Source organism: Acromyrmex echinatior, chromosome 15, assembly GCF_024713525.1.
Source record: "Acromyrmex echinatior isolate Ae372 chromosome 15, ASM2471352v2, whole genome shotgun sequence".
Lineage (NCBI taxonomy): Eukaryota > Metazoa > Arthropoda > Insecta > Hymenoptera > Formicidae > Acromyrmex > Acromyrmex echinatior.
The window spans coordinates 857,568-881,092 of NC_141866.1; the positions used below are offsets into that span (position 1 = coordinate 857,568).

General features: G+C 31.7%; 1 protein-coding gene across 1 annotated transcript; it reads right to left on the reverse strand.

Annotated features, from left to right (window-relative positions):
- Positions 1–12,583: 12,583 nt before the first annotated feature.
- On the reverse strand, positions 12,584–21,802 carry LOC105151254 (endocuticle structural glycoprotein SgAbd-1). Its single transcript, XM_011064857.2, has 3 exons — positions 21,600–21,802; positions 19,475–19,626; positions 12,584–16,479 (listed from the first exon to the last, which is right to left on the reverse strand). Exons 1-3 carry the CDS (start codon positions 21,609–21,611, stop codon positions 16,212–16,214), a joined length of 432 nt encoding a protein of 143 aa, XP_011063159.1. The 5' UTR covers positions 21,612–21,802; the 3' UTR covers positions 12,584–16,211.
- Between the last annotated feature and the right edge of the window lie 1,723 nt (positions 21,803–23,525).

Consider the following 23,525-nt stretch of genomic DNA (forward strand, 5'->3'; position numbering starts at 1 on the left):
CGATATGCCTCGCGAGAAATTGATGCGCTCAGATTTTGCTTGCAACCTTGAGAATTCATTTTTTTTCTTTACATATAAATTCTTTCATTCAAGAGTTCAAGAGAAAGAAACAATAGAGCACTTTGCATGGACAATCGGCTGTTATGAATACACACACTGTAATAATAACTTCATTAAAAAATAGTTATGCGGAGAAGTATAAATTACCAATAAATAGCTCTATATCAAAAAATGTTGTATCCATACGTTAAAAATTAAATAATGCACATTTATTAATTATTTTCCTTAATTACACATTAATTGATAAATTTATTATGCACTATGTATACGCAGAATATAATCTCTTTTAACATCTATTCGGCTCTCTATTATTATTACAAATCATTTATTTTTTACGGGAGCTTCTCATCTTTTCTGTATTCCGTCGAAATTCCAGCGCGTAATTCCTCACGAGGTGTGATCACTCCCAGAACAGGATAAACGCTTCCATCCATGCAGAGATTGCGGTGTACGCATGCATAATCGCTCGCGAAGTTGTAATATCCTCTAGGGACTGCAATCCGCGATTCGACTCGATGCACACGCGATTCGCCAGCAAGCGAATCGATGCAGACACAAGTCAAATCGCTGTGCTGAAGTTGATGCGATATGTGATATTGACGCCAACGTTTATCCGCGGTAATGTGCAATATCAGCTGTGATGCTCACGGAAAACAGCTATTCATCTTTTTCCATAGATGATTATTATTTAGCGAATCGATTGAAGTACATCGTTACTTATCGATTTGTCCTATCGGTGAGTCTAAACGGAAGTAAATGTCAATTTATATTTATATCATGGCTAAGATTTCTTGCAGTCGAATATAAAAGTACATTTACCGTACTTGGCATTGACATTATGAGATATTAATTCAGAAAATGGTATGCGTGTTACTTGCAACGCCGTTACTTTTTATCATTACTTTATTGTAATGACAATTTGATAATGACGTTGCTAATTTTTTATGACGGTAATAGTGATACCAGAGTTAGAAAAATCAAATATTACTTCTATCGGATCAGAGAAGTTACTCATTATTGAAAAAAAAAACTTTTTATTTGTAACTACTTTTTATTTGTAATTACTTTTATTCGTTACTTGTAATGGAAAAAGTAATTCATTGATGTGCGTTACAAGTTACTTTTTTCAGTAAATAACGTGTAATGGTAACAAGTTACTTTTTAAAATGATTATTTTTGATCTTAGCGCAACCTCATCGTCTAGTTAATTACATATCCACATAAAATAAAAAAAGTGTCATGTCCGACGGACTAGACCAATGTATTCTTATGTATTTTGTAGCCTCTGAAACCGAATATAATCTCAGAATTATGCCTCCAGGTTAAGGTTTTTTCTAACCTCAAAAAATTGCCAAATTTCCCTTAAAATTACACTATTTAACCCGGGATCTTCGTCTAACTTAACATCGAAAATATTATGTTAATTTTTGTTACGTATTTTAAAGTGCTGAAGTAATAAATAGACTCTCAAACCCAAAGCTTCAAGCCCACGAAACCCGGAAGAGAGAGAGTTAATAACTTTTCCTGATGTTCAAATAAAGGATCTTATATCTTGCTCTTGTTATAGTATACTTTCTTGTTCTGAAAACATTTTTATAATGGCATTCTCTTTCGTTTTGTTCCTATTCTTGGTAAATCTTCTTTCAATAATCAGCGGTAACTAGCCATCATATTTACATCCCGTTTTCCTCGATGCCCATCGCTCCATGTCTTTTATAACTTAATGAAATCGTGAGTACTTTGAAATATACGTAAGAAAAACCCGTAACATTTAATTTCGATGTTAAGTCAAAGAAAGATTCCGAACTTAATAGTGGACGTTTAGAGGATGTTTGATATTTTTTTTGAGATTAGAAAAAACTCTGATCTGATGGCGCAATTCTGATGAGGTCACATTCGGTATTTTAGAGCCTCAAAATACATTGGGATACATGGATCTAGTTTCTTGGACATGGCACTTTTTTATGTGGCTATATTATCATTATAGTCATAAAAATTGCAATGTCATTATCAAATTGTTAGTATAAAAAGTAACGATAAAAGTAACAGCATAGTAACTTTTCCATTTCCTACATTACTGATCCATATTATATGTAACAAAATCGAAACTCTTATCGACCAAAATAATATCCAATACTTCAATGTATATATGTATACAGTAAATGCATTTCCTTTTTTTGGACAGTTTGCTGTATACATGCTCGTAATAGTCGTAATTTGTTCGATTATTCATATACGGATATGATTCTTTATGGGAAGGATTTAAAATATTTGATCTTTATTGGTTAAGATATCTAATCTTCAAGTGAATTAGATATTGAATAAATCTATTGAATATGATTATAGTTAAAATTTGTTGTCATTAGCGCAATTTATGTTTCTGCAGACAAGCATTCACTTTCTCGGTTGTATCTTTTAAATAATTCCATACTTCCATATAAATATAAATGGTAAGTCAACATCAAATTTACTAGCTCATTTTGTCGCCGCACTCGCAAAGTACGTGTGTACACAAAGCCAAGTTAATTTTAACGTTCATCAACTTTTGCGCAATACGTAATATATAAGTAAGTAGAAAAGGGATAGCGAATCTAGGAATCTGAGATTATGTAGTCGGTAATTCTATCCAGTTCTGAAAGCTAGGAACGATACTAAGTGTTGTGTATGTTGCAAAGTAACATGCGCACACAAGGTAAACTGTTCTCCTCTCGAGTTTAATACACGTTAAACTTGGTACTTAATAAGCGATTTCCCTGGTCGAATACTGTACGGTACGCCGGTAATATGTGCGAGTGCACATATTGTAGTAAATAACACATTGAAACCTGCAAAATGCCGTCAAGTAAGTGGTATTCACAATTTTCATTAAGCGCTCGCTGCTGGAGTAGCGTCTCTCTAGCTATCTTTCGTTGTAAATGTACATCTACTGCATTGCATATCTTAGAGTCCGCAAAATCATAAACTTGTACATACGTTCCCGTCGTACACACGGCGATTAATACTAGCTGGAACGTCTCCAGCACTCTATCGCGAACATTGATTTATTGGGCGTTAAAATCTCTCGTATCTGTCATTTGTCACTATTATATAGCGGGAATATTATTCCCTTCGGACATTATTATCTTTACGTTATTCAATCTAATGCTTTAGGATAGCAGTTACGGATATTACGAGTTTATTTCACGGTGCATTATAAAGTAAGCTATTTAATTTGACCTAACATTATTTAAGATACGCAATTACTTAAATTGTAAAAGATACAATTAAGAAAATAAATGCATGTCTGTTGAAAGATAAAATTGTTCCAATCAAAAATTGTAACTATAATCATATTTATTTCATTATAATAATATTTATTCAATATTTAATTCACTTGAAGAAAATTAAATATCTTAACCTCCCAATAAAGAATCTACATCTGAATATATGCATATATGAATAATCGAATAAATTACGAGCGTGTATAATAAACAACGAATTCTCCACGGAAAGAAAAAATACATTCATTATATACATATATACATCGAGAAATATTAAATTTTGATTATTATACACTTTATCGATATATGAGAGTTCGATTTTGTTATAATATATGAGGATCAATTAATGCAGGGAATAAAAGAGTTATTATGTCGTTATTTTTACCGTGTGATTACTTTTATACTAATAATTTAATAATGACATTGCAATTTTTTATGATTGTAATGATAATTAACTAAATGCTGAAGTTGCGTTAAAGTTGAAAAAGTCACTTTGGAAGTAACTTATCATCATTACGTATTCTATTTATTAAAAAAAGAGTAATAAGTATCTAGTAACGCATTGACGAGTTACTTTTTCCGTTATAAACGAATAAAAGTAATTACAATTACAAACAAAACTTTTTTCAGTAATAAGTACGACTTTTAAATTATCCTGTATCAATAGTAAAATAGCGATGTCAAAGACACGTAATTGACTATTATTATGTAGGCCACTCGAGTTACCTGTCTATTCTTGCTATTATTACGTCCAATTAATCACGAATAATATTTTTCAAGATTCAACAATTCGTCTTTTAAATATAAACTCGCTAGACATTTAATAGGTTTTAGAATCCGCAATAATAGAATCAATTTTAAAATAATAAACAGCACATCTTTCTATTCTTTTTAAAAACTTATACTTCCAATACGAGTATAATCTTTTGTTACCGAGAATAATATAGGTAAAAAAATACATTTTAAAAAACATCTGTTTAAAGTAACAAAAGAATTTTTACTGTCATACATAAAAAAATAGATACAAATCTGAAAATAATTATGTTGAACTATAACTATATAAAAAAGATGTTCAAATATGATGATAATTATACTATAAAAAGTTTTAACATTCTAGAAATCAACTTGAACATCCAATTAAAATTATTTAGATGATCTAATATCATTATTTTCAGATCTGCATATAAATTTTTAGATATTTTAGCAAATTCGTTCTTTTCGTATGTAAGGAAATTAAATTAACCGATAAATCTTGCTATTTCCATAACAAAAATTAATAAATTAGGAATTTGTTATTAAATAATAATATGAATCGAAATTTCAAAATAAAACTAAATTTACGTCGTGCAAATTGTGCGGCAGTAGCTGACGAGTCGAACGATTCAGCTTGACCGCGGAGGCGGTGCAACAGGGCAATTTCAACAACCGACGAAGGATTGCAAGGCTTGGAATCGGTTTGCATAATTCTCAGATGGGAGGATACTAGCTTGGGAGGACCCCGAAGGTATGCGCTTTCTTGAACACGCGCACGAGAGTCTTTGTATACCTCGCCGTATGATGACGAAGCATACTTAAGTCGACGTGGTTAATAAAACTAGAAAGGTCAGATAGGAGTTCAAGTGGGTCTCGTACACTTCGAGACGAGCAGGTCTCGGATCTAGAGCTATCCTGGATGAGATTTGTTGATGAGAAAGAGGTCTTCCTCTTATCAATACCTCGATTCCGGTCGATTGAGTGCTTGGCTTTCGGCAACGCTGAAAATTTGCTGTTGCATTTCATTGTTGGTTTTGATCCGTTTCTGACTCGTAATTTCATTCATCTACTGCACTTGTCATATATTTCGCAACCCATGTCTTCCGAATAAGTTAAATTTATGAGATAAAAGTAGGGGGCGGGGAAGCAGAGAGAGAGAGAGAGAGAGAGAGAGAGAGAGAGAGAGAGAGAGAAAGAGATGAGTTGATTGCATTTAAAGGTCAGTTGATTGACGACTACTTCCTCTCTCTTAATAAACTTTCTCCTTCAGGATTTCGTTCCCGCTACGCACTATTATTAATTATTGGAAATTTTTGGAATTTGAAACAGACGATATTAACATGTCAATTTCTTAATTCTCTTCCAAAGACTTCTTACACTTCATTAACGCTTTTACTTCTACGAAATTTTGATAATCTCGTAATCACGTAGGATGCGACAAATAAAATTTTCGTGAATTTTTAATATTCTCATATGTAATGCACGTGATCTTTTGCTATAAATCTTCGTCCTTTCTCTTATCGATCATGTCTTATTGTGTTTAATACAATTAAATCTATCTCCTGTTTTACATGCTTTTCCTTTGCTCCGTTTTTTCACCATCACAAAAATCTTTCAAGGTCTCCGACGATCAGCATGAAGAGTGAAGTCGCATCTATTTGTCGAAGAGCATAATACATTATATGTCGATGATGTCATAATATGACTACGAAGATATAGTTATGATCGTGGGCACATTACGATGTGCTTATTAGGGATCGTTCCTCTATCGCGTTTATACCCGGATCAATCCTACGAGCGCGCGAACGAATTGAGAGGAGTTGTCGCTGGCATGCGAAGCGTCTCGTTTCTTCAATGTGCCATGCCCTTCTTTTCTTTCCGTTATAGATGACGAGCGGAGAAAGGAATTTATACCGGGAGACTCTGTCATTGCGTAGATTCATCTATCATGAGGATCCTGTGACCACGATTGAAAAAACATTTTAAACATTTTTCCTTTGCGATATTTGCTATTAATTTTCTGCTTTTCGTTTTTGTGTGTTTTTCGTTTTTAAATGTTTACTAATGTGTCACTCTTTATTTATTTTTTTTATTCATCATGATTTTAATTATAAAAATGGCAGCAAAATAAAAGAACTTTGATATATATATTGATTAACCATTACATGGTGAGAGTTTCTTCCATTATGTATCGAAACAGAATTATACAAATATAAGAGCAATTACGAAAATGAAGTGAAAAGTAAATGCTTGCGGAGCATATATCTAGTAAAATATTTATAATCTTATGATTAACAACTAAAAAAAAATTAAACTAAAAAATTGAAATAGGTTACAAATCGAAATATTTTGAAGACGGTTCTATTATTGAGAATACCATATAATTAGTTTCATTGATGCGTAAATCTAACAAGAAAAGTGTCTTTTACGTCCTCTTCGAATTTTAATCAAATTTGGTACAAACGTTTATTATCAAAAATGAAAATATGTAAAACATTTCGTCGGAAGTCCTATATGAGTTATGAAGATAAAGGACGAGGAAATTTTGTGTGAAAATAATGAAAATAATACAAACGCTCAAAACATGACCATTTGTGTAGCATTTTATTGAAAAATGACACCACTTAAGTACAAATATGAAGACTATTGAATGATTGAAACAAAATACATATGTGCAATAAGCACAGCGAAAAAAATTAATATTAGAAAAGTGGGATAAGACGGACCTCTTAAGTCGGAAAATGGTTACATTATTTTTATTAACGACAAAAATAAATGAAATGTAATAGAAAGAAACTTTAAAATGTTTCATTATAAATCATAATGATATGGGTATATTCATGAAATTACACTAATACAAATGTTTCCTTTACATATGAGCAATGAAGTTCGTGGCTAACGAAATTAAAAAATAAATGATTTAACTGAAAATTAAGTTACAGTAGTTACTTAAATGTAATAAACGTATACATTAAATTTCAAGAAAAATACATGAAATTTTATGTACATATACAAATGTATATATACAAACATGCTTTTCAGTTATAAATACATTAAATTTAATGTAATGTCATGAAATTAAATTCAAATTGTGTAATTTGAAAATATATTAAATTTCATGAAATTTTCAACAGTGTAATATATATAGTATAAATGTGATACACTTGTATTAAACGTACTCTAACAGTACATTGAGAGACTGAGAATAATCTGAGATTATCACAAAAGTATAATAATTTTGATAATCTCAGAACAATCTCAAATATATTATGATTGACATGATACGTTCTGCGAATAATCTAAATTCTAATATCCGTGGTACCATCTCCTATAGAATTTCTTCGCAAATGTCTAGTTTCAGGGCAATCTTCAGAAATAGATTAGGTTACTCTGATAACAAAATGTTAGCAATTTGGAAGCAGCACGCTCCATCAGATTTTTACTAAAACCATAGCCATCTATGTCCGCATTTGGCTATGGATTTGTCGACAAAACCTGTTGACAGGTTATGCCAGCAAATTGATGGCAGAAACCGAGCAGAGTGTGCTCGAATCAGATTCTGCTCTCAATCTGCCGTCAAGTTATGCAAGATTTTTCTCGGTTTCTGCTACTAATCTGCTGGCATAGCATGTCTAGCAGGCTTTGTTATATTTCTGGCAGCAATTTGCTGACAATGTCAGATAATACAAATTCTATATATAATTTGGTGCCTTTCTGCAATCAAAAATTGGTAACAGACTCTATTCAAAATCTGTCTCCGCAGGCTTTGTTATCAGGGTTATTAATGTGCCATCTTTTTTATTAATTGATTTTTATTGCAATTTTTATTATAGCTAAAGCACGCATCAAGGTGATCATAGATATAAACAATGATTCAATTGTCTGAGAAAAAATTTTTTATACATAATTATATAAAATTATATAAAATTATATATAAAATATGTCCATATATAGTATAATATTTTATCCCAGGCGTTGCTTCCCGAACGAACTCCGGTACTGTATACTTAGGGTGTGGTCCACGTTACAAATGCTTCGAATCTTTTAATTGATCAATCGGAAGAAAGAACTTTACTAATGCTAATTGACAAAAAAAATGCTTTGTAGTATCAAATAGACCGTAGTCAGAGTGTATAACATTGTGGATCTTCGGTGACAGGGTAATTTCCGGATATAAACCTGCACTGGACAGAGTTATGAATCAGAGTCTAAGAATCATCCTGTTGCCCGTGGATCCATAAAATGTTGCACACTCTGTATATTATACCAGGATGCATTCGGGAAGCAACGAAATTATGTATATTTGTGATCATCTCGATGAGTGCTTTTCAACGATATATTACTTGCTGAAATTAATGACTAGCAATTGGTGGGTCTCTCTTATTAGATAATTTTTCAATATAACTGCGATAAATTTAAACGCCGCATAAATCGCTCGTTTATATAAAATCATTTTCAATGATCTTGCTAATAGGAATTCACATTGTGCGAGAAAACTTACCTTGACAGGAAGGCTGCGTATCGTTATTCACTGAAAATAGTATAATACAGGGTTGGCCATATTCGACGGAAAGATCTGGCAACATTGTAACTTTTGACAGAGATGTTAGATCAAGTAACGACGTTTCCCATGATTGAAAAAAAAAACATCTTTCCGTCGAATATGGCCAACCCTGTATATACACGTAACTGGTTTCGTGGTACGTATATTTTTCGATGCAACAGGCGGGAAGAGACCGGAACAGGAATTGCGTATACGCGTGAAAGAAAACGGAATGATACTGTATGAAATATTGTTGTGTTAATCTCAGTTCGTTAGAGATGATCACAGTATAATTAGAATGGAATGATATGCATGATATGCTATTAGGTTACATGACTGGGTTATAACATAAATAGACAATATAAGTAACACATCTATCAATTGAAAAAATGATACAGCAGAAGATTCATATTCCGAAGACCCAAGGTTTGAATGCCACTAAAGGTCACTGGGATATCTCAATAAAAAAAATGTAATTTTACCATGTATTATCCTTGTGTATCCAGCGGACCGTCGAATCTGAGCTATTGAATACGTTAAACACGGGGCTTTTCAATGAAAAAAATGTGGAATTACAAATATAGAATATTTAGACAATATAGTTATAAGTATGTCATTTGCATATGGAGTTACACTGCAAAAAGAGAACTTTCGTCACATGAGACATGGAAGTAGATCGATCCATCCAGCTTCCGTTTACGCATAAACTGTTTATATGTGTTCGTTTTTCAATATATATATCTAAATCGTGCGACGAACCATATCGTCATTACAAAATATCAAATAATGATTGATGCCATGCTTCTTCAAAATAAACATTCAACATACGTTCAAGTAGTCTGATAATTGTTCAGTTAGATTTAGACAGACGTTTGATAGATGTTCCATAGCTGATAAATCTTAATATAATAACATAATAAAAATATGAATGTAATATTTAGAATAAGAAAAATAAGAAATGTTTCTGCTAGAGAGAGAGAGAGAGTAAAAGTATTCAGCATGTATATTTATATACGATTGAGCTATACAGTCGTGCAAGTTATGAAAGTTGTGGAAGCTGTTGTGCTATGTCTAAGATAAATAAATTTGATTTTGTAAGACATGCGTTATAAAAAAAAAATAGTAAACTTCATAAATAGTAAACTTCATTTTTATTTAGTGAAATGTTCAGACTAAATTTATTATTACTTTTAAATTACAATTACTTTTTGTTATTTTTATTTTTATTAATTATTATTATAACTTCCAAATTGTTTTTATTGTTTTTTTTTATTCAATGTAATTAGTGTCGAGTGTTTTTACATTAAAAAATTTTATATTTAAATTAAATTTTTCCATTTTATACTCTGTTATTTCTTTAATTTTTTATGGTAATATTTGAATTAAGCAAGGTAACTAATTTTGTAATATAATAATGTTTTGAAGAAGAATTAAAGCCATTTGTATTGGAATAGAAGGATCCTTTAATAGGAATACTTAGGTTTCATTGCATAAAAATTAAAAATAGTATTATTTTAATTACTTAAAATTAAAAATAGGATTACATTCTTTATTTAATTTGATTCATGAGATTTAACTTGACGCCAGTTGTTAATATCAAATCTTTTACACAAATGATATCATTAGATTTAAGTAAATAATAAAAATAGTATCACTTGGATTTACTTTTTAATTTGGTACAATAAAGATGGTACTACTTCGAGTGCCAAAGGGTTTATGGGTTATTACCATGTCGTGATCCATTGCTAATGTCAACGTTTCGTGAACCTTGCCATTCACTTCATCAAGGCAAGGAGCGCACCGATACTGAGCTATTCCTCCGGAGGACTCCCTTTATATCAACTCTGTTAAAGAGGATGGGATATTTGGGGGGAGAGGGGAAGAAGAGATAAATAGTACCAGAGAAAGAGAAATAGTACCGTTTGGATTTTATAATTTGGTACAATAAATTTTTTTTTTAGCTGAACGTATTCATAGCGCCTTTTTTATCTTTTTTAATACATAAGACAATTCGATTGTTTTAATCTCCATGGTTAACCATGGTCATCATTAATAATGCTGGTAATGGCTAACTGCCAATTATAATTTTTAACAATATTTCACGTATGAACTTGTTTAAATGACCTTTCAATTTGCATATAGCTTGCGTCACGTGTACATCACACTCGCGATCTCATATAATATGACATTCGGCTTCGTAAAGCACAACATATCACAATAGAGTTGCTAAATTCATGGATCAATTACGTCTAGCAATTGGCAGGAATCCTGTGATATTCGTCTTGTTTCCAACCAATATTTCAATTTTAACATCAATTTATTTTCGAAATAAAATCGAACTGACCTTTCGAGCTAACACTGCTCCATTCAATTTGTAGATGCAATTTAGGTTTTAATAAGTCGCTCGTATTGTGCAAGATGTGTTCAAAGTTAAAATATGTACGTAAGTACATCGTGCAATCGAGTGAATTAATTATTAACAATTATCGCGCGATCGTAACGCGTGAGCAATAAAATTTGAACAGCGTTTGGAACCTGCTGGCTCTACGTTCCTGCTACTATGATCGATTTATGACCACCTATTTTATATTTCCAAAGCTCTGCCATGGTTACAGAAAGTTTCAAAGAATCACTAAATTCGATACCCTCTCATTTCCATCTTACGGATGAACCGAGGAGTCCCGAGAGACACGCTCGCTCGCTTGCACGTTGTGCAATGGACAGGAGACCGATGATTTGCTTTCACTGACTCACCTTTAACATGATATTACGAGTATTACGATTACCATTAACATTAATCCGGATGGCATTTCCATGGCCGGTCGGTCCGCCTAAAATTTCGCTCTCGTGCTCGGGCATGATGAGCTCAACTCACGGCAATATAATTGCTGTAAATCACGCTAAACGACTATTTTTTTCGAACATCGCTGAACGCGCGATGCGAGAATCTATATATTTTAATTAATGGTTGTTAAAATCAACGTCCTTTCGCGAGACAGACACACTTAATGACGATCGTCGAGGCTTGACAGCTGCTAAATAAATCTGCGATCAATCGAGGCGGAAAAAAAATGCGTGTATAAGTAATGTAAGATTATTATCGTGTTTAATAAAATACATAATATGATATATTTGAGGAAGGTAGACATAATTCTACACGACTTTTGAAAAACCTCTAAGAAAACGCTTTATGTTTGTCGACACACAATCCAGCGATAATTAGATGCATAAAGCTTCAATCTTTGTGGAATATAATCTGAAAATGAGATTAACGCATTTATTTGATTTTTTTTAATGATCATGTCATGATAGCACACTCTCGAGAAAGCGGTTCAGGCTTATTCCCTGAGTGCTGTTATTTCGACGCGATTACGTCGTTTCACACTGGGTTCATAATGAATTGCTGGGATCCTCACGTGATCGAGCGACAGCATCGCGTGCAGCTAACCAAAAACGGTTATCGTCAAAATGCGAAAGTAGACATTACGCAATGTCGAGAAGATTTTATTTTTTTTTAACAAGTCTTTACCGGCTGGAATTGAGAAAGACAAAGTCTTGTCTAAATCAAACCCAAAATGGAGTCTGGGAGATACCTTTCTCCTCCCCGCGTAGGTCTGACGTAACGTGCTAAGCAATCCGCAACGTTTATGATATAACATGACCGGACCGTAAAGCGTTCATGTAAACAAATCAATGCGAGCCACTAAGCGACTTCGCCAACTACTTTGATTTGGTCTTCACATGTAATCCTGAAAAATCACCAAACGATTTATCGAGCACATGGTGATCTGTAATTTATCTTAACTCGCAACATAATCTTGTATTCATTCTCAGGTTTCTTACAAGTAAATACTGCTTTTTCTGAAATATGATGCTACAAATTCAATATTTATCATAATGAATAGCGAATAGCTTGGCTGTTATTATAAATTAAAATTATTATTGGCAAATAAAAAGATACTATATCTTGCATATGAAAATAATTTATTACGATGACCATGTCCGGTTTGTTAAAAATCATTACAGGCACAGGACGAATCCTTAATGGATAGGTATTTGATTACTCAGAGTATGTAGAGAAGCATGCGCAATTAAACGATTTAATAACCTTAGCATGATACATTACAGCATAATTATGACATGACATTATGATATGACATATTATCGTATCGGGCACCTGCACCGCGATTTCGCACCTTTCTATCTTCCATTACTTCTTGATTGAACGGAGAACATAGAGAAGCGAGATTGCAGGATGCGCAGGACCTCGATCAGTTGTCGATTAATGTAATCTCTTTTTTGTTAGGATCAAAGTAAAGCAAAAGGGGATACATCTTGTATTCGGTAGGTCTTTCTTATCATAGATATCGTTAATTAAGTAAACCCTGAACGGTATAATAGAATTCTGATAGAATTTTAATTTTTCATTTAATTTATTACATACAAGAAATTATCATTTCATCTTAAAATGTTATATGTCTAGATTTATTATCTAGAAAATTGTATTAAACTAGAAAAAATTAATTTTTGAATTTCATTATATATACATATATATATATATATCATATATATCATATATGTAACGTATGTTGTTCTAAAGTACATAAAAATTTTTTTAATTTCATATTTTTATGAATTTATACTGTTTAGGGTTTAAGGCACATTTAGATGACGATTGGAATCCTCAAAAACGAGTACAAATTTCAATTAATACATAATAATTATACATGTGTGCATCAATAATATCATTTTTTACGGGTCTATTATAAACATAAATTTTCAAATAAATCGCGACGTTCGTAATCGTTATGAAAATAAATGACTAAATTGTAATTGCCTTATTCCAAGCCCATGTCTCGCAACATTATTTAAAAAAGAAACACGATAGTGTCATAGTGCTTGCTTTAGCGCCGAGTCGTGTCTCCTGATTATTTTTCTCATCATTCTTTCTATCAGAAAGAATGATGTGAGTGTTATATTGAATCTAGTCGACAGAGTACCTTTATTACATCCACAATTTTACAAAAATTTTGACAAAGCCATAAAATTTTGTTTTGTAATGAATATTCTTTAAAAAATAATTTTTGACAACATCAGGAAAAGATTGCATAAAAAATTAGAATAAATAAATCAAGATTCGCAGAAGATAATTTCCACAAAAACAAAAAGAAAACACAGTTAAATCTCTATATATTTTGTCATCCCATTTTTAAATAAGGTTTCTGAAAAAATTAATAAGTTTTTTTAAAAATGATTCCATTGTCTGTACGATTCACATTGGAATGAATAAACTACGACAATTTATTAGAGTACTTAAAAGTAAACTTCCATCAAGTTCAGATATTAATGTAGTTTCTAAAATCAAATGTAAAGAATGTGATGTCCTATATAAATTAGACAAGCAAAACTTTAATAATTAGAATAAATGAACATAAGAATCATATAACGTTGGAATACAATAGAACGTTCAGTAATTATGGAGCAGAGATTGAAAATGTTATGAATTTAACTGGGAAAACGTAAAGGTTCTGAGGATGAAGAAAAGATTTCACAAAAGAGACTGATTTTCTGAAATATTACATATAAAACAACAGACTGATGGCTTAAATTTACAAAATGACACGATACTTCTTGATCTTCTATATTTTAATATATTATAACTTATTGCTTCTCTCTCTTTTGCGATTCTGTATCGATTAATGTTTGTTGCGAGGACTTTCGTTAGATTCACACTGAGAAATTCATTTAGTTGAATTAATTAAATTCTTGTTTGAATATGGACAAACAAATCCTGGTTGATGCAATAAAATAAGTTAAACCAAACCATTTGGTCATTGTAACATTTTATTTGTTTCTGATGAACAACTTTATCAGATATCAATGTTTATCAGAAATGAGTAAAATGTTACAATAACCAAATGTTTTGATTCAATTAAATTATTTTAGTGTATCAACAAAGGATTGGTTTGCCCATATCCAAACAAGAATTTAATTGATTCAACTAAATGAGTTTCTCAATGTATAGCGTGCAAGTTCTCGACATCTCTAATTATATTCACATAACACTTACATGTAAGTTTTCGACGAAATAATATCATTTTAATTTATAAATAACAATACAAAAAAATTAGATATTTAGTTTTTGACAATTTAACGCATCGATGTACATGGATGAATATGTGAGATGATCCATCCGCGAGAATATCAAACTAATATTGTTCCTTTTCGTTACAAAAAAAGAAAATTCTGAATCTAATGAAAATTTTGAATTTAATCCTTTGTAAGATCAATTATGAAATTGATTGTGACCACACAATTTTGACTTTTCTATTCTTTTATTTATGTATTGAAGAAGACCCGAACCTGAAGTCGAAATATAATATATGCGTCATTATCTGTTTGTATCAATTGTATAGAATAAAAAATTTTTTTTACACACTAATATCCTGCATTAGCTCAAAAAAGACAATTACAATTCATGATTTATTCGTTAGAACAAATTGTTATTTTAATTTATTTGAAAATAAATGAATAATTCGAGCCGTAAATTGCACCGTTTGGCTTGAACTTTCGTAATATATTGATCTCTCTTGAGTAAGGTAAAGCAGTAATTGCGTAATTCATATTTAAGATATTATCATGCCATCTTATATAATAATGCACAACTTTATTGAACAGCATGTTGCGCATAATATATGCAATATATATAATTATGTCTAACATTTTATTTTATTTTGAGCTTTGATGGCAATTGTTACTTAATTATCGACTTATGCAAATTACTGTCCAGAATGATTTTATGGCTTCTCGTGTCGCACTATTGCAATTTATTATATACAAAACAAGTTATATTTCAATTATAGGAATCTTTATCCCTCTGTTGCACTTCAAAATGAAGAAGAAATTTTTTTTCTAAAAAAAAAGCATTTCATAACCGCGTATATAAATTTTGTCTTTTTTTGTTTACAGTTACATCTATGGTCGAAATTTTATGATCATTAAGAATAACGAATAAAATTATTTATTAAAGGTTCTTTTATATCAACTATAAAGAATAAAAAAAATTTTTTTTTTCATTTTTTTTTCTAACTTCGCTTATTGATCTTGACGTTCCATCGTCTCCTAATCATGCCCATCTTGCACGCACAAAATAAAACACTATAGTACTGCTCGACGAGCTGATCATCAATATAATTGTGATCATGGAGCAACTATATGTGCGATTGACCGTACCCGAAATAAAGGATGCTTAACATTTGTTATATATTGACTTAACATTTGTTATATATTGACGTTCATCCCGGAATCAATAGCCAAGATCAAACTACCCGCTTTGACTCAACAATCTTTCATGCAGCATTTTTCAACAAGGACATAGTGTAATACAGTGAATCATTTCATCCTTGTTTAATATAAGCAAACAACAAGGATGTAATGATTCACTGTGTTACACTATATCCTTGCTGAACAGCACACATAGATAACGATACGAATAATATTATAGCAGAATATCATCAATAGCGAGAAGCGATAACCGCGATGTCATTCCACATTGATATATTGAAGCATTGGGAGCAGTCTTAGCATAGATATTTTTAATATCTCCTATAAGGTTCCTCCTCTTCGGGATGAGCCGCATTGTATGCCAGGGCCCGTTGTATTTCTATCGGTATTGGCGGCGGTGTCGGCAGATGGGCGCCACTCGCCAGGAAACCATTCTCATCGGCTGTGTAAGTGACCACGATCGGGGTACCATCTGGAGCCGTGTAACTGTATTGACCTCTGACCGCCTCGATCTGATTCGGTCCAATGTTTTTCGGCTGTCCTGTCTCTGCTACGGAAATACCATTTTCCGTATCGTAGCTGTAATAAAAACAAATTGTTTAGAACATCTTACGAGATACCGTTTACAAAAAGAGAAAAAAATTGCAGTTTAATTAAGTAAAAAATAAATAAAATAAATTTTAAACTATTGTGTATAAATATATAAAACTACTGATGGTCCGTGGATCACCTGTAAATGCAAGATTTGCTTGAGATGATTTATTTTCACTTATATATTCCGAAAAATTACTAAGAGTCTCAATATTTCACCTTTAAAAAAATTCAACTTGTAATGTTGCATGAGAATTTTTCATTATTCAGAATCCGAGTAAGTGCAATTAAAATTCATTTAAAATTATTCCGAAAAACAATTGTTTTTATCAGCTTTGCGACAATTAACATTTTCGTATTCACTTTCTCACCGAACTGCTATTGGAAAAATCAGTCAAAGAAAAATACTACTACTTTTGAATTGTTAGGTGGAGCCTCGCCACAAGTCTTAATGTCTCAGAGACAGGTGTCATGGGAGGGGCCCCGAGTTAGATGCGAAGAGCAATGAGAATGGGTGAGGAAGAAGAGCGCGTAGGTAGGCAAGCAGATAGAGGTAAGCAGGTAGGTCGATTGTAATTGTTGAATTGCACAATTATTACGTGTGTTGTACAACCGAGTGGCGCATGTATGATTAACATCAAAGCCAATTATGTATCCTTCCTTTTGCCAAGACGGATTCACGGTTTTTGCGATTTCAGTTAAGACTGGTCAATTGTTTCAAGTAGCATCTGGAAAATCATCTACCAACCTACGCGCAAATGGTTCGCGACTTCGACACGCCCATACGATTATTTTATATGATAAGTCGCACAACGTCCTGAAGTTAGAAAACGTCGAAAGATAATTGATTATTATGGAGGTATGACCGGATCGTCAGGAAAAATTTCCAAGAACTACTGAGCTGAATAAAATATTAGGTTGTTCCAAAACAAATGTGTAATATAATATAGAATGAATATTACATAATCGCAGATTTTTAGTTTTTCGTCATTTATTATAGTTATTAATTGCGTGTAAGATGTGTCATACAGATTTAGCGTGATGTAAATATCATGGGACGATGTGAGATGATTGATCATCTAATAGATAATTTGATAACTGACCTATTGACTACAGAACTAGGATCTCGTTGCACTTGATTAATTATAGTGAATCATGATATATTAGAAAGTCAGAGCGGGATGAAAATATCTCAACACGTCTTTGCAATAGTTGATCTTTTTTACAAACTTTCGTATGGAATTTTTTGCATAATTATTTAGTTTATATTATATGATATAATTCAAGGTAATACTTAGGTAGGTAGGTGGGTAGAGAGAAAGAGAGAGAGAGAGAGAGAGAGAGAGAGAGAGAGAGAGAGAGAGAGAGAGAGAGAGAGAGAAGAAGGGGGGAGCGCGCACACGCACGTGTGTATGTGTGTCACACATGTTGCGGAAATAATTATTGATGCTTAAATTTCGTACATAATTTTATAAGCCTGAATATATTGTAGATAATAATTATCATTAAAGCTGTGACTAATAGTTTTATGAGAGCAATTTTATCTTCTTTATCTATTTCTATTTAAATAAATAAATATGCAAACATTTAACATATTGTTAAATTAAATTAAGATGTTAATTTTAATCAATTTTAAATCATGTGATATGTGATTTTAAGGATTGTATTTGCATTATATCGAGTATGTTTTAATCATTATTTCTTCATTCTATTTTCAGAATATGTAAACGACATTCTTTTGCCACTGTAATCATAAATATAAATAATAATTTTGCTATTAAACGATAATATAAAATTTTTTAAAACATATTCTCTCGATTTTATTATTGCCTCGCAAATTAAAATGAATGCACGACAGACGACTATGAGGATAAAATGTTTATGCAAATTTTATTGCATTCTTGAGTCGCGAATGAAAATTAGCCGGAAATTCTTTATCGTATTGAATTTTAATTTGAATGAGAATATCTACGAATTCGCAATGCAAACATGTGATTACTACACCGGAGTCCGCACTTTTTTTGTGTATCTAATTACTATTAAAGCATACTATACTCAGAAACACTTCCAAGCGATCGTGTAAGACTATTGGCCTTCGCACGATTCAAATTTGTTTTCTTGTTCAAGATATTTTTGCCGTACAAGTAACGAGATTTGAGAATTGTTTACGTAGGCGGACAATAAAATAATTGCAAAACCGTCTAACAAACGTTGCGCGAGCACGATTGACATAATTATACTGTTCAAACTCCTTTTTTGGATAGTAAAAGGATATCGTCATTATCAAGATTGAAAAATAAACGGTTGAAGCGGTTGAACAATGCTTATATATGTAGATACGTACTACCGAGAAACAATTCGATCCCACATTTTTTCAAACAATTATATCGATTCTTCTCAATCAATTACACGCTATCTTTACATGTAGTGCTTATAGCATATTTCTGAAAAAAAAAGGCTTTCATCATTAACAAAAATCTTGTTCTAAAGAAAATCAATTTATGTCAAAATTGTATTAATAATTAATAAACTACTATCGTTTCCAAACTTTATATTATATAAAATAAAAAAGATTTTCGATGCTTTTTTTTTCTTTAAAAATGATATTTTTATACCTAACCATTTACTTAATTTTAACATCTATGAAAAAAATAAAGAAATCTTGAAACAATATATTGATTAAGAAATAATATGCAAGTTTCAATATACAATCCACCGTCAAACTAAAGCGCGTCACTACTTTCGTGCGTTTCCGGTGCATTAACTACACTTCCTTCCTGCCTATTAATCACTCCTCGATGAAGACACAGCGATAGAATGAGAAGAAAAAACGGACGCCGAGCGTGTTAAGTTCGCGATTGCATCGACCGAATGCCGCGTATTTTCATACGTTCGAGGGCATCCGCGACTCCTCGAGCGTGTCGAGATCGTTCTCTTGACAAAACATATGTATGTACATCACAGCACTGAGACTATCTTATACCTGTAAGAATACGATCCGTCCGGCGCGGAGTCTTGCGTTTGTCGCAGTATAGCGTAAAAAGGCCGGCCATAATAATTAGGATTGTAATATTGCGTCGGTGGAGTCGTCTTGAACTGTGCGTACGCCATCGTCGTCAGACCGAGTAGTAATATCTGTAAAAATGATTAATCGTGTGATGTCAGTTGAAAATTTATCATATTGAGTATTCTAATAGCGTTCCTACAATAAAGAATGTTCATAGTTTACAGAATTATTTGACAGTCTAGAAATCTCCCAATTAAAGAATAATTATATATATATATATACACTTAAGTTATCATTATATATATATATATATGTATGTATATATATATATATATGTATGTGTGTATATATATATATATAATGATAATTATAGATAATCCACTTCTAATTAATTAACTAATAACATAAAGAAAATACAATTACAGTTATTATAATTCACTTGTTGTTTCGCATCCTGAAACATTTAACTAATATTTGATATTAAATCAGCACTGCGATAATAATATAATAAATCGGGCGAAATTATATAATTTTATATGTATTATTCATGCAAAAGTGTCTGCTAGATAGGTAGGTAGGTTGAGATGGGTAGGTAGTTTGGTACGTAGAAGAATTTCGAGCCATTGCAAGAGCCGGCGCGGTTATGAATAAATATACGTTATTCCATGCGTCATAATCTTTGTCTCACGCTTGTCGGAGATTTCCTCCATTGTATTCGGAAAGGAGAGTTAAGTGATTTGCGACACGACGCGCAATATTTTTCACGCGGGCTAATGAAAAAAAATAACGATTAAAATAAGCATAACGGACGCTGGAATTGATCAGTGGTGCGCGTATAAGACTCGTTTTCTCGATATCTTATGTTGGTCACTCGCATAATATAATTATACTGAGATAATATAACACTAGATTTGCATCTTGTTGTAATTATAACAATCATATTCGCCATTATTTTTCCGAAAATACTATAGCCGCCGTTTGTGTGTGCTAAACGGAAGTGACGAAATCGATTCAGATAAAATCGTCTTTGTCGTAACCAATACGTACGTAAGGACTTCTCCGATGCGAATAAAATGTGGATTTTTATAAAAATTCACACGTGCGCCGCGCATATTGGATACTCCAACTATCCAGCTTTCGTGCCAAATCTTCTATGATAATCGATCGTGAAATCTTTTTGTATAATTTCATGACGCTCAACTAACTTTTCGATATTTTAAACACATCTAACTTAATAAAAGACAATTTTTATACACAAAATTTTATAAAATTTATTTCTATTAATCATGATTGCCATTAGTTTTGCTGCATTTATCCCTTTTCTAGCTATATAGAGTAATTTATAGAGTAATATATAGAGTAATTTGTTGCAAAAATATATTCCTGAAATTTGTTTATGTATTAGGTGTTGGAATTAATTCGTAGCGTTTTAAATGAAAGAATGTTATTTATTTCACATGAGCATTAAAAAATACATTAATGAAAGTACTTCCCATCACTTGTAAAACGCTACGAATTAATTCCAACACCTAATAAATTAATAAAAAAAGAACACAAATTATTGAAGAGGGCTATATTCGGTTAAATCGGGTGTTGATATTTAATAATTTTTGTGTATAATAAACTGTTACAATTTTCAATTTAAGCAAACTTCGCCCTGATTATTAATAAAAAAAAGAATCAAATAAGATAATATTAAGTCGGACAATATTCTTTGATCTCCATTGAAAACTATCAAATTGAATTTAAAAATCGAAAAAATTTGATGCATTGATAAAAAATTCAGTCAATTTATATTACAATAAATATTTTAATTGCTTCGATTATTTGAAATAAAATTTTATTATATCCCGATCCCAAAGATTTTAATTACAAATGTTACTATTTATTGAATTGATATAATTATTATCCTAAATATATTTTTTTAATTGACATAATTATTAGAATATCAATTAGAAATGGAATGCGATTAGTCGAAGTCATAACTTCCTGCTTTCAAAAGTTTTCCATTTTTAGAATTTATTATTTAGAAAATTAATTATTTAGAAAATAACTGTGATTAATCGCAAAAGAGTGAATAAAATTAAGGGATTTTACTCACAAGAATGTTCATGATAATTTTTGAAGTATTCCAAAAGACAATTATTATTAGTGATTTGGTGCGCACTTGCGTGATGGTGAATAATCACACTATGCGAGACACACTCAAGACCTTCCAAAAAGCCACGTACGAAACTCTTGAGCTAACTGCAGTTAGAAACACGAGCTTAGCTGGCCACAGTGAGGCTTTATAGTCACCGAGACGCTCTGCTTGTGCCCTCTTTTTGCCCCGCCATTTTCCGGAGGTTGAAGGGGAGAATGAATCTTGAATGTTACTCGCGTAATCTGCTAACTAAGCAAAGGGTAGTGGATGATGGTCGGGGCTTTCTAGTTAGACGATAGGTAGGTGGTAATTGACGGTCCTCCTCGAATGCAATTCGTGCCTCGTATCTTTCGCACGTCCGCGTGAGCATCTGCGCCCACGTATCGCGATCCTTTGCAAGTATGTGCACAAGCTTATTAGATTACACACATGCACGTGTGTATATTTACGGATTAGATACAGTAGGCAGACACTAGGAAATATTAGCGAAATTCAAAATAACGCAAAATAATTATTTTAAAAATTGCATATGCTAACGTAATGAGATGATGCTTGTCTATTCGAATATTTATATTAATTACTATTATATGTAGTAATCGCAATACACCTAGAAAAGGATTCCTTCGATTCAAAGAAATGTTCCTTTGCTACACGATTAAAGAAAAAAATTTCTTTGAATCGAACATATACCTTTTGTTACATTAAACTATGTTCAGATTTCCACCCGAGTGCCACTCGAATCAAATATCACTTCAATTTTGTTGTTTACCGAACGTTAAACAAAGATGACATAACACCCAGGGATTTTTTTTATGAAAAAAACATTCAATTTCGGGAGTGTAAAAATATTGGCATAAATTCGGATCATTAATTGATGATCAATATCGAAATGAGGGTGAACCTTGAAAAGAACTCTTATTAAGTTATTTTATAAAATTAATTAATTGAGTTTTATTGCTAAAATATATATTATTTATGATTATATTTCAAAATACATGACAAAATTATAATTAAAAAAAACGCTTTCTCTTGATTGGGAATTAATTTTATGTTTCCAAGCGGTCACCTATCTTTAGCTATATCCCCCTATACATAGCGTGCTTGACTTCTGCGATCATACGGGGAGTAACAAATCGGTTTCGAATTTTCGAAAATAGTTTTTGAGATGATCCACATAAAAAAAACAATGATATGCTTAAACAAACAAAATACCGAATTACTGTCAGACTCATATCTGCCATATCCTTGACTTCTCTGGTAGGAAGCTGACGTCAAAATGACGTCATTTGACATCAAAATGACGACAAAATGACGTAGCTTTCTACCTGGGTTGTTATCTCCTTCCTAATATCAATCCTCCTTCCATTTCTTTTTTTACCTTTTCCATCAAAAACTAATCTATCCCCCTTTTGTTGTTTCTCTTTATGAGTTACAGCAGTTATTTTCATTTGAAATGTATTTGTCAATTAAACTGTCTACTCGCGATTTATTTCTTTGTCAACGATAACAGTTTGCTTGTTTCCTTCTCAGGCTCAGGTATGTGTTTAATCATTAATATTGTAAAATTTTATTTACTTAAGAAGTAAAAACTTTTATTTACTTTTATATTATTGCAATATTGATTTTTATAATTAGACATTAAATAACAGTGACTCAATTGAGGAGAGAATACAGTAAAATGAATATGTAGCTTGTTCATACTAATCATAAAAATCTGAGATTTACCGTGTATTGATCAATACGAAGTATTATGTACTATGTACACTGAAGATGACTCGATGTGAGTCGAAACGTTTATAATTGTGATTTAAATAAAGAATATATCGTAAAATGTTAAAGTTATAGCACGACAATCCTGCTTAGCTCGTAGTCCTTTTTTAATTA